The sequence below is a fragment of the Engystomops pustulosus genome, chromosome 9, assembly GCF_040894005.1.
Source record: "Engystomops pustulosus chromosome 9, aEngPut4.maternal, whole genome shotgun sequence".
Classification (NCBI taxonomy): Eukaryota; Metazoa; Chordata; class Amphibia; order Anura; family Leptodactylidae; genus Engystomops; species Engystomops pustulosus.
This window is the reverse complement of record NC_092419.1, coordinates 32676578-32689657: the sequence shown is the minus strand read 5'-3', so window position 1 is coordinate 32689657 and position 13080 is coordinate 32676578. Positions and strand designations below refer to the sequence as shown.

At 42.5% G+C, this 13080-nt stretch overlaps 1 protein-coding gene across 4 annotated transcripts in view; it reads left to right on the top strand.

Annotated features, from left to right (window-relative positions):
- The window catches only part of KLHL13 (kelch like family member 13), a 42366-nt gene extending 31654 nt beyond the window's left edge, over window positions 1–10712 (top strand). For all 4 annotated transcript variants that reach the window (XM_072125118.1, XM_072125117.1, XM_072125115.1 and 1 more), the window contains 3 exons: window positions 127–922; window positions 7181–7294; window positions 9866–10712. In XM_072125118.1, coding sequence (XP_071981219.1) covers window positions 127–922; window positions 7181–7294; window positions 9866–10353 — 1398 coding nt within the window. In that variant the 3' untranslated portion in view covers window positions 10354–10712. The remainder of the gene's footprint in view (window positions 1–126; window positions 923–7180; window positions 7295–9865) is intronic.
- The last annotated feature ends 2368 nt before the right edge of the window (window positions 10713–13080 follow it).

Sequence of the window (13080 nt, the reverse complement as noted above, 5' to 3'; positions counted from 1 at the left end):
TATAGGCCAAAAACTGCTGGTGTGTCCGGTAATACACAGAGGACAAAAAGCAGATGTAGTGGTGACCAGATCTAAAAAGTTTTATGTTTTTCTTATTGTCTAACCCTGTCTCTGGTGTCTCTGTAGGTAACTCTGGAGAACTGCGTTGAGGTTGGCCGCATTGCGAACACTTACAATCTCAGCGAAGTCGATAAATATGTCAATAACTTTATCCTGAAAAATTTCCCCCCCTTATTAACCACGGGGGAGTTTGTGAAGCTCCCGTTTGATCGTCTCGCCTTTGTACTCTCTAGTAATAGCCTTAAGCAGTGCTCCGAACTTGAACTGTTCAAGGCCGCGTGTCGCTGGCTACGTTACGAAGACTCCCGCATGGAATATGCTGCAAAACTGATGAAGAACATTCGATTCCCTCTTATGACACCGCAAGACCTTATAAACCACGTCCAGACAGTGGACTTCATGAGAACTGACAACACGTGCGTAAATTTACTTTTGGAAGCTAGCAATTACCAAATGATGCCGTATATGCAGCCGGTTATGCAGTCGGAAAGAACTGCCATTCGCTCGGACAACACTCATTTGGTGACATTGGGGGGAGTTTTAAGACAACAGCTGGTGGTCAGCAAAGAACTTCGGATGTACGACGAAAAGGCCCATGAGTGGAAATCTCTGGCTCCAATGGATGCTCCCCGATACCAACATGGAATTGCCGTCATTGGAAATTTTCTCTACGTTGTCGGTGGCCAAAGCAACTACGACACCAAGGGGAAAACCGCTGTGGACACTGTTTTCAGATACGACCCCCGATACAATAAGTGGATGCAAGTGGCATCTCTAAATGAAAAGCGGACCTTTTTCCACCTAAGTGCCCTCAAAGGTCATCTATATGCAGTCGGAGGTCGAAACGCAGCCGGTGAACTTGGTGAGATTATGTTTGTTTTCTTTTTTCTGTCTTTAATTTATTTCCTTTCTCTACGGCTCCGTTGACATCTGCACATTTGTGATGGAAGCCGGAGCACTGTGTCCTGTCAGTCATATGATGGATCAATACTGACCGTGATGGGGCCTATTAGCTCCTGACAGTCTCCTGAGGAATTCTTAATGCTGTGTTATTCCTCTGCCCCACTCAAAGGAAAAATACAGTCTAATAGCAGAGACTTGTAACGTATGCAATGTTTTCATCTACTATATGACATGACCTGACCCCAGGTCTCACGTTGTTTAGATGCACAACTGCTAGGCCAGGTTCCCATAATGTATAGATTCTATTCTTATATATACAGCCAGGGCACTCTACTGCTCCAGTGTTCTTCTGTAGATATGACATGGCTTCGATATTAGCTGTTCTTTACACATTGATCATTCATACGACCTTCTTGTACTTCGGTCATGTATGTACATCATCGAGGTTCCTACATAAATCTAGTATAGATTGTGTAGAAACATTTTTTACCATCGCTTCCAAAGTAGTGGCATAGTCTCCTGTAGATTTTTAGGCTTTGTATAAGCTGATGAAGTCACTGATTTTTTTTTTTTTTTAATTTATTTTTTTTATTTTTTTGGATCTGCTTTGTGGTAGTGTATGGTAAGACGTTGCAGGAACAACCTGCCATAAAGAATATGAAAAGCACAAAGTAGCTACAACTGCATTGAGTATTTTTCGCTGCTCTTGGTGCAGTTTATTTTATAGGTGACATATGCTTCATAAACTGGTCACCTAACTGAATGCAGTTTTTTTTATTTTAGAGTTTTTACCTGGAGTATCTCCCTAGAATTACAACCTGTCTCTATCAGTCCTGGTGTATACAATTTCGTTTGCGGGATACAACCATAAATCTTGTGACTATGGTCAGGCACTCTGTGTGTGTTATAGTTGAGATGAAGCAGAGCTGGCAGTGTGTTATTGTGTGTCTTTATATCCATCTCATGCATCTCTGATCTGTCTCCTCTCTTTTTCTATGTCTGATACTAGTGAATGTTAAGAAGCTAAATAAGTGTAGATAAACCTGTACCCTGATAATCTAAGCACATTGTCAGCACACAGCATCTCGTAACACAATGGGATCATGGAGCGTCTGCTTAGAGTCCTTGCCCAGACTCTGGAACATTGCACTGACCATCACTTATTGACCATCAACTTTCATGGGGAAACCTTTTACTTGTTTGTTGTCCTTGAAATAATATAGTGATGAGCTGATTAACCTGTTACTGTGTTATGTATTGTCGCCATAATATAGGGCCATAGGGGGCACTGACAGCACTATATCACATTCTATGTGGCTCTGGGTATACGGCAGTAACATGTACATAAGGGGTAGTTCAGATTGTGTAATAAGAACATATTTTACTGTATGTGTTACAGCTCTGCTCAAAAGTTTACATACCCCTGCAGAATTTTGGCTTTTCTTTTACAGAAAACGTTTTTCCACTCATGGTTATTGGTTGGGTGAAGCCATTTGTCAGACTACTGTGTTTTTTCTTCTCTTTTTTTAAATCCTAATGACAACTAAAACTTCCAACTACACCCATGTGGCATACATATGTCTTGCTCCCTTAAGCTACTACGAGCCGCAACCAGCGGGAGCAAAAGACCCTGCTGGGTGTTTTGTTTTTGTTTTTTTGACTTTTAGCAAAAAGAGTTATAAATATGGACAGCATTATTCAATCACCCTTTACCAGGTTCAGCTACAGTTGCTGAGGGTGCACGTACTTCTGCAAAGTGAAAGTCTTCCCTGCAGCTGCTTCTTTATTCTGCTTTCAGCTGACAGGCAGGAGGAGACGCACTTCAAACGCCTATATCTCCTGAACCCTGGCACTTAGGTGTCATAACAGGAGATTCTCCCCTCAAAGAGGATTGTGTATGGATGCTTAAAGGAAACCTACCATTTAGAATGGCAGGGGTAAGCTGTAAATACCGAGCACCAGCTCAGGGTGAGCTGGTGCCGGTACTTACTTTCGTTAGTGTTATAAACCGCGGTATCGCGGTTTTAACACTTTTTAAACTCTAGACCAGAACAGGCTTCGGCGCTGCGTGCGCACGGTCGCGCGCAGCGCCGGAGCCTCTCCTGCTCTAAAGTTTAAAAAGTGTTAAAACCGCGATACTGCGGTTTATAACACTAACGAAACTAAGCTCGGTACTTACAGCTTACCCCTACCATTCTAAATGGTAGGTTTCCTTTAACAGAATCGGAGATATCCACTCTTAGTTACAATCTGAAATAGAATGTTGTACATAAAAATCAAATATTTTTTTAGGACAACTTTAAGGTGGGGGTATCTCTGGTTCTTTTTGCATCTGTACACAATATACCTTATATTGAAGAGGAGATTCTCCTGTTTAATGACACCAGAATTGTTTCTAGGTGCCAGGGTTTTGAAGTTGCACAGTGAAAAATGTGGCCATGTATATGGGTCCATTGAAATGAATGTATCTGTGAAGAAAACAGAAAGCACCCAGTTGGAAACCGTCAAGTGCTTGTAGCTTCAGGCCCCTATTTCTATGGAAGTGCGGTGTGGAAAAATATTACAGCGATCAATCCTGACCCAACTTCTGATGCAATAGCCCAGGCTAACCACGCCATAGAGATTCATGATAGTTGTGGTTGACATTTCTTGGTCATCTACCCTTCATATTCAGCATGCTCCAGCAGCACAGAGGTCGGATTTGCAGGTTATCCGATGGATCGATGCATAAAATGAAATTTTACAGCTAGAAATTGTATATTGGCCTTTTATCCCAAATGATGTAACATAAAGTAAAATTGTCCTTCTGATGACTTGTCTCCAGCTTTGTGCATTTGGCAGGCACCTGAGCGGTCAGCAGTATCTGGCGAAGGGTGTACTGCATTGTGTGCACCTGCCGATTGATTTATGGGCCTTAGTGTTGCGATGTGCACATTGCTTCGTTCTCTATTCCCCTCCAGCCATCCCTTCCAAAGCCGTTTTCTTTATTCCAGCAAAGCAGCGTCCTGTACTGAATTGATTTAAGGAACAATTTCTTGGCAAATGTATTATAGTTTGTCGTTTTTTGCGCACCCAAGGGTTCCTTTTACTATTCATAGGTACATGGAGTTCTCCTAAAATATTTAATATTGTTGACCATCGGAGATGACCAGGATGGCTGCTGGTGAAATGTTAGATCCTTGGGTCCCATAAACCACTCCTGACTTGTTCCTGATGTGCTGGTGAGGTCCAATCTATGACTAGAGATGGGGATTGTGCTTGCTTTCCACATTTTTCATTAATTATAGAGGATATGCGGCCTTTTGCTTGGTTCAAGGTTGCAGAGACTATGGGTTGGGTGAGATGAAACAAGTCTAGCCCTACTGATGGTTAAGTAGAAGCATGTAATGGTGATTTTCTCATCTCAGACAATTTATTGAAACAAAAGGCTGACAATGACATCTCGTGCTTTTCACAAGTTGCCAAGGCAATATCCTACTCTTCTTGAAGGGGCGGCCCTCAGGTCATTGAGGTTCTGGTGTACAGAGCCTCAATGACCTGATGTCCACTTCTCTCTGCCTTTCTGTGACCTCAGCGGCCACTTTCAGGTGATGAATTGTTAGGTGTCACTTTGGTCTTGCAATATGTGGACAGCATGATGAGGAGGACTGTTTTAAATATCAATTCTGATTGAATAAGGAAATTTATTGGGATTGATGGCTCTAATTTTGGTAATAAGCTCTTTTTTTAGGGCTCAAGCACGCAAACTCGTGTAGCCTGTGTAAACTGGATGAATGGCGGCACCACCCCACGGACTGCGCATGGTGCAATGGATGGGAGTTTCTGCATTGTATAGAAATCTAATGCAAGAACATCAGTCTGCCGGCCTAACAGCAGAATCTGAACTAATGGGGGGTGGGGCCACCATACGGTCCATTTTAACTGCCTGTTTTTAAGTTGTTTAAAAAATATATATAAATATTGTGGTTTTGTACATAAGCATTCAAAAGATTAGAAAAGGGCACTCTAGGTTCACATGTTAGGGGGCATTTTAGGTGTTTTCACTCACTAAATACAACCAAAACAAACCTTTTTTGTGAGTAGCATGTGCAGTCATGAGATGACCTACATGTATTGTGTGTAACCAGTAATGTGTGCCGCTGGTACATGGCATGGTCATTGGCTGTATGTTCGGACCTAAACTCCCAGAAGTCACAACTCTAGCAATACAGATCTATTTGGGGCTTGGGCTCACTTGCTGTCATCTACGCTAGGGGTCTGTCTAGTTCAGTATTTGTCCCCTATCTGCCCTTCTTTGTCGTCAAGACTGGCTAAATTCTACCCAGACTAGAAAGATTTCAACATAGTTCTGTATTTAGCCTAAATATGGAAGTTCTCTACCGAATGAGAAAGACCCTGGATTGCTTTAGTTGACCCTTTATGAAAACCATACAAGGGACCAGCATCTTGTATTCTTTATTGTCACAGGTTTCCCCTCTGATCCTACCGCCAGTTACAATGTATATTGAGTGTCCATTAGGTTACACGTAGGAAAATCTTACGACTACTTTTGACTAGTTCTCTTTTTACGTGGAATATTTTCTTCGGGACTCTTAGACTCTCCAGAGCCTCGCACGCAGGATAATAAAACTAAGGGACACAGGTCAGTATAGAGAACAGACAGATTTGTTTGCAGTCTCCTAAATCAAGCTCATAAAATGAGGAGCTTCTTTATAGCACGTGAAGTCTCTTTCTTTCTGGGGGATTTCTTTATTGCGTTGTCACTTGAGATGTCACACGCTTACCCAGACACTGCGGAGAAGGCCTCGTCCTCGTTTTTGTTCACGAGTTGGTGTCTAAGTAAAAGAAAGAAGATAATCTCTTGTGATATAAGATTCTGCCTGAGTAAAGGATTCATATACGATTTGCTGGACTTGGATTTGTTGTAAAAATATATAAGCTGGGAAAAATCTTTGGTTACGAGATCTGTGCAGCCACATGGCCGAAGGAACCTTGGTGAGATCATGAGCTGCTGACGTCTATGGGGGAGAGTAGGAGAGTAGGAGACCCTTTCCTTGTGCCTGTTGTCAATGGAGTGTGATCCTGTGTTACCTTTTTCAATGTATAATATAGTTGTTACCCATCATTGGGATCTGAGGATGACTCCTGGAAGGTGGTCATAGGGGTAGACATTGCCGCTAACCTTTTAGTATAGAGCCCCCTTTAATCCCTTATATCCCATATATACTCAAGTATAAGCCGAGGTCCCTTGAAAACCCCTGTCCCCAGTATATAGCCTGCCTGCCCAGCACATAAAATATAATAAACTCTGTACTAACCTTTTTGTGGACTCTAACGTCATCACTGCGTGTGTCGTGTGTGTATTGTTTCCTGCACTGTGATGTCATTGCATCGTGTGTGTATTGTTTATTGGACTGTCATGTCATTGCTGTGTGTGTGTGTGTGTTGTTTCCTGGACTGTGATGTCACTACATTTACCTGGCATCGCTTTCTGTCTTCTACTAATATGGCGACATCATTGTGATCCCTTTGCTGTTACCTCACAACGGATCTAGGGAGATCAAATGGTAAAATCTTTTTTTTACATTATGGGCGCATATTTACTTGTTACTTACTCTGGAACTGATCTCTATAGAACCGGAAGTGTCGGACATAAAAAAGAAACTGCTTTTAGGATTTTTGGGTTTGGGATTTTGTTTCCTTTTCTTCCAATAACTCCTTTCTCATAGGGTTGTCGGTCATTACAGGCGGTCCCCTACTTAAGAACACCTGACTTACAGACAACCCCTAGTTACAAACAGACCTCTGGATGTTGGTAATTTACTCTACTTTAGCATTGGGCTACAATAAACAGCTGTGACAGTTATTAAAGGCGTCTGTAATGAAGCTTTAATGTTATCCTGGACATTTTTAAAATCCAATTGTCACAGAGACCAAAAAGATTCTGTCTGGTGTTACAATTATAAAATATACAGTTCCAACTTGCATACAAATTCAACCGAATAAACCTCCAGAACCTATCTTGTATGTAACCCGGGGGCTGCCTGTACAAAAGTTGGTGCTGGGGAGAATAAAAAGGAAGCGTACAGCTGCATCGGCAGCCCCAGCCCCCTGACTGTACACTATATGTGATCGAGCTGAATTTGTCTAGGTTCTGACTACATATCACTGTGTAATAAATATGTACTGATGTCCCTCATGTCCTTTCCTCTTTCAGCTACCGTGGAATGTTATAATCCCAGAACAAATGAATGGAGCTACGTCGCCAAAATGAGCGAGCCGCACTATGGCCATGCTGGGACTGTGTTCGGTGGGCTCATGTACATTTCAGGTAATTCAGAAGTGTGTGGTTCTGTGGCAGGGATTGATGGAGCGGCACCTACTGAAGGATGCTCAGTTTGTGGTGGTGAAAGCACCTCTAGGACAGCAGAGCATCTTGTGGATGAAGTAGCTGACTTCCCCTGATGCATTGCAGAATTTACTCTGGGTTCATGGTTCCACCCATCCCACCTCCTCCCAGCGTATCACCCACCTGATCCACAAAGTGGTCCCGGCCTCTTATTAGATCCAGAGGGGCGGTCAATTGCTCCCTCCTTTCCGGTCTGGCCCATAAAGACCAAGTAAAGCCTGCGATAAAACCGATAAATACCCACGGGATGTAAATGCATAATAAAAATGTATAAAAAAAATGGAAATACCAGACAAGAAGAAACTACTACTGCCCAGACAGTGCCAAAATCACTGATATGTAGTCACAAGTAATAACAAGTGTTGAGTTGCTACAAGAAGTGATGACCCCTACATGTATAGTCGCCCCCAAGACTTCACACTAGTTCACAAACTGTAACGTATAAATGTAAAAGGGCAATGGCTACCTCAATAATGAGCCACTCTGTCTGGTGTCCACGCGTGTTCCAATGCAATGATCTTTTTCAAGGGCGCCATATTCATGTCCAGCATTACAGAAGTACCATTTGTTATATTGTAAGTCAAACCTAGTCTAAAAATCAGAAATTGCATCCAGAACATGTAGATAGTTTTATTCTGGAAGATGGGAGCATTGGGGGAGTTGCTATGGGCAACTAGAACAGTTTTGTGTCACATGCTTAGAATACACTGTAACCAGCAGCAAACGCACGTCCTGCTGGAAGTTAAGGTATCTGGCCCATTTTACTGCCAACTTGATTCCCGATTTTTATTTATCCACTCCATCAGATTACCTTCATTCTGGAAAAATTCTTTCTTCATGGGGATTGACTCCTGGCCTGCATGTAGGTGTTACCATGAAGGGGGGGGGGGATTGATATTAATTACAATTGGCTTTTTGACCGCAAGTAAATCACTTTTTTGATTTCCTTGAAATCAGACAGAATTATCCTGTCAAACCAAATTTCTCCCCTTTCCAAACGTCAGTGTTTGTTTTCCGGAAAGCATTGGTCTACGTCGAGGGAATGAATACACAGGAGGGAATAGATTAAAGAAACATTGGAGGAGTTGCTCTCTGGAAAGTTAATCTCGCCCCCTGACTGCTTTCTGCCTGTATCATTTTTTTTCTCCTAAGGATATGGAGAACCAAGCGCTCGGTGAAAGCCACCAGGAGGTTTGTTATTAATAGCCCAATTTTTCCTTTTCCCAATCGAAGAATGCAAAAAGTGCGGCATTGTGCGGAAATTCATCAGGATATGTTGTTACGGCAGCCGTGGCGTTAAGATGAATCTGGAAATCCAACCAGGAACAATGCCTATTATTCTGACTGAGGTCTATTATTCACGCACAACCTCTGGGTAAAGCCCTTCAGCGACAAGTAATAAATTTAGATTAAATACGTTTTTCTACGAAACAATCCGCTGCGGCGCTTTACGTCCTGCGATGGATGTTCTCCTACGCCCGTGCCAGTGCTCCTTGGTGGCTCATCCCAGGAAGAATATTCACTTGACAATGAAGGAGTCAGTAGACCGCAGCTGCAGCCTCATCGCGGAGAGATGGCTGCCCTTCCTGTGATCAGCGCTCCCTTCCTGGAGGCGCGTGAACAGGATTTCTCTTTTGGCATTTGGTGCGCGCCACATATTCTCATGTTAATTTTTCAGTCCCCGGAGAACAGACACAGTGAATGACTTCCTTTATACTGCGAGACACTTGCTGAAAGCAGGATAACTTTGCCTTTGTATGAGTCTCAGCTCTTCGCTTTTTTTTTCGTTGCATGCATTTCATTAATAATTTGCCCCTTCTCATTTTTTTTCTGAGTATCTCACCCCCCCCCCCATTCTAATTCTGAGCATTATAAGCTATCTGCACATTTGTGACATGAAAGCTTTAATTATCTGTAATAAAATAAGTGTAAACTGGGTAGAATCGAGCCCGGAGTAGACTCCTCACAATGAGAGATTGTTACTGTTACGCTGCAGTCACACACTCGATTGAGCTTCACTGGAGGATGGAAGGAATGCGTTGCTAAGTGCACATTAAATACTGGTGCATGTAATTATGTGGAGAGCAATTGTTCCACGTAACAAGGTTGTTGTGTTTTTTTTTTTTTTTTTTTAAGTTTTATGCATGTATTCTATGTGTATTTCTATCCATTCTGCCTTTTCGGAGAAATTCCTGTTTAAATCCGTATGTTAATGAGACGGTTGATGCACTTGGTACTCCTGGGACCTCACCGATCACAAGAACAGGATGCCCTTTCTCACAAATTGTGTCGGCGTAAGATTCTGGCAAATCCATTCAATGATATGGCAGAGTCGGATATCGTTGAGCACAGCACTTGGCCATCTCCAGTGAATGAGTATCCAAAAGCTGTGATCAACAACTTCCAAAATGCATGCTCCATGTTGTAAGAATGTGACCCCCTTTCCATGACCAGCACTAATACTGTATGATTTATTTTTAATATTTTTGGCAGGTGGAATTACACATGACACCTTCCAGAAAGAACTGATGTGTTTTGATCCAGACACGGACAAATGGACCCAGAAGGCTCCCATGACTACAGTACGAGGTCTTCACTGCATGTGCACGGTCGGAGACAAACTTTACGTCATTGGCGGGAACCATTTCAGAGGAACGAGCGACTACGACGACGTCCTGAGTTGTGAATTTTACTCTCCGTCTTTGGACCTGTGGACTCCAATTGCCGCAATGCTCCGGGGACAGAGTGACGTTGGGGTAGCGGTTTTCGAAAATAAAATTTATGTGGTTGGTGGATACTCTTGGAACAATAGGTGTATGGTAGAAATCGTCCAAAAATATGACCCTGAAAAAGACGAATGGCACAAAGTGTTTGATCTACCGGAATCCCTTGGAGGGATCAGAGCTTGTACTCTTACAGTGTTTCCACCAGAGGACAACAGTTGTTCACCATCTCGGGAATCTCCTCTCTCCGCACCTTGAAGACGGACGTTGTACTATCTTTGCACTGCGTTAAGATGGATTTTTTTTTCTCTCCATTTCCTTGAGATAGTATCAAATAAGTTTTGGCCAACCGGATTTGGCAAATCCTCTTCTGTAGAGAATTTTGTACTATTAATTTGGCATAGGTTATTTAACGAAAATATCAAACCGTTTATTTAATATGGCCAAATATGTTAAAAAAACCAACGGGTTGATATAGGTACGTATACACCGCTCGCTATAGGATCCGGAGGTTTGGTAACGGTGGAGCTGGGCTATAGTGGTCCTGTCCATTGATATCTACCTGATCTTGATATAGCGCCCCCTCTATTTAATACTGAATATAAAATGTCATAAAATGTAAACTTTCTGAATATTTATTTAAGCTACTTTTAAAGTGTTCTTTAAAGGGCCAGTAGTGTCTTTATGGATGAGATTACAGTATAACTGATTTGCGGATCTCCATGTCTGTGCTGGCGCCATCCAGGGAGTGTTTTGGTCAGATTCGCAATTTCCACAAAATAATTATATTAAGTAATTTTGGTCACCAACATGTTCTGCAGATTAGACTAAAAGTATAGGGCTGTTTCCAGATAGACTTGACGGAGGAGGCTCCGTATAGCCTCTATAAAATGTCAACATCTACAGCTTCATTCCATCATGAATGGTTCCTGTTGGAGATGTGTGCTATAGCTTTAGGTCCCATCGGGCTTTCGGCAATCATGTGAATATACCCTTGGCTAAATGGTAAAATATCTAAGGTGTTTACCAAGGTAGAACCTACAATAGGGAGTAAAGTAAAACCTATATTCAGTCCTTCAAAATCCCCACATGCATGCCTTATTAGTGAGGACGATCACAACATCGGAGGGTGGGGAATCGCCTGGAATGGGCCTATATAGGTTAAATGGCTTCTCGTCCATGACCTTCAGAGTCCAGTATTCTCCGCAAGGTTAAGGAGCAGAAACAATGGCAACTTCAGAAGCATTTTGCCATTGTGATTCCTTAATATCTTATTGCCACAGCACTTATTGAAACACAATATATAGCTATCCCCGTCAGTCCCCTATAGAGGGGCACGATAGTGCAGATTTGCACTTTATTTCTAAATGGTGACCAAAATCTATTTATCTGGCATGTGTTCCTAATGCAGACTGTATATGATGGACCAGAGGATATTTTGCATTTGTCTAGCCGTGTTTTTATAACTAATATTTAGTGATTTGCGGTTTTCTTTGTTGCCAAATGCTAAAGACGCGTTGCCTCATTCCCTGGAACTTCTGGCCCTTTAAACGGTACCCCCACTTTTGATGTGCTACATGGACTAGAGAAGAGTGGAGATTGTCATTCCTTTGAATAGCATTGATTGTTTCGGTGACTTCCTATCCTCTTCTACATCAGAACATATTCATATTTGATGGAACTTAGATGAGGGATCAGAATTTGAAAGGGTTGTCCCAGGTCATTTAACTTGTGTAAAAGAACTTACACTTGCCTCTCCTCCTCACTGATCACTGCCAGTCTAATGGTGGTGGTTAGAGGTGAGTGGACCCCAACTTTAGGTTCGGCAACTCTTTGTAACCAAGACACGTTGCTTGAAGGGCTGGACCCAGTTGGCCTGCTTTATGCCCCTAGCAACTAGACATGGCTGTGATTGCCCAGTTGTCCACCTGTCCAATCACAGCGTAGAGCTGCCAGATTGGCTACTCTGTAGCACATCAAGCAATGTGTCTGGGTTAGGGGCAGCTGCTTGATGGAGCACACTGAACCTCAAGTTGCAGCACAATGTCTTCTGCATGTGACCTCTTTAGCCAATCACTGGCCTCAGCTGTATTAAGCTCAGGACAAGTAATAGGCTACATACACATTAAAGCAAAGACACTGTTGGTGCCATTTTGGACCGGGATTGAGGAATGTATACCCTTTAAAAAAAAAAGAGTAAAATTTCCTGCCTTTCCTACCTTAACAGCCCCCTATAAAGAACATCTACCATCAGGATGAAAGACTTTAAAAGTTGTATCCATGTATTATGTTGTCATCTCCAATCAACTAAATGAGGCTAAGCTGCAATACTATGCGTGTTCTGTGGTCAAAAGTGGCGCTGTAAAAATACTTGACGCCCCCTTTATTGCTATATAAAGAAATGCTCAGTGTGTATCAAGGGTTGTGTATCAACCAGCCGAAACTTGAAGCTCCCCTCTTTTCTAGTCTGAATTCACTGCATTGGAAACCGCTATCATTTTCTCGTATTTTCTCGAAATTGGTTTTCTAGACGAATTGGAGGCAACTTTTCCAAGGTACGGATGCAGAGCTGGACGGAAATGCATGCATTATCCGCTATCCAAGAACAATAATAAATTCCTACTATTCTGGGGGGCTCAGGGTGGGGCCCGGCAGCTAATGGCTTGATATACGGTAAGGTACAAATGATTAATTTATGTGACCAAGAGATTGTGCCTGGCTGCCCCGGCGTCTAAAGACGAGTCATTTCTCCAATGTATGAGGTTATCTAGCACAAGGTGCAGCCGAGACACAGCTGCATTTCTTTATCCAATTGACTCTCATGTTTTATCTTTATTTGTTCAATAAAAAAAAAAAAAAAACTTTTCTCTGCAATAATTAAGCGTGTGATACTTTGTTAATACGGCGTTCTCTTGTGCCCGCGCCTCGGCGTTGCCTGGATACATCCTCCCTGATGTTTGTGGGTTAGCGAGCTCCATTTGCTAG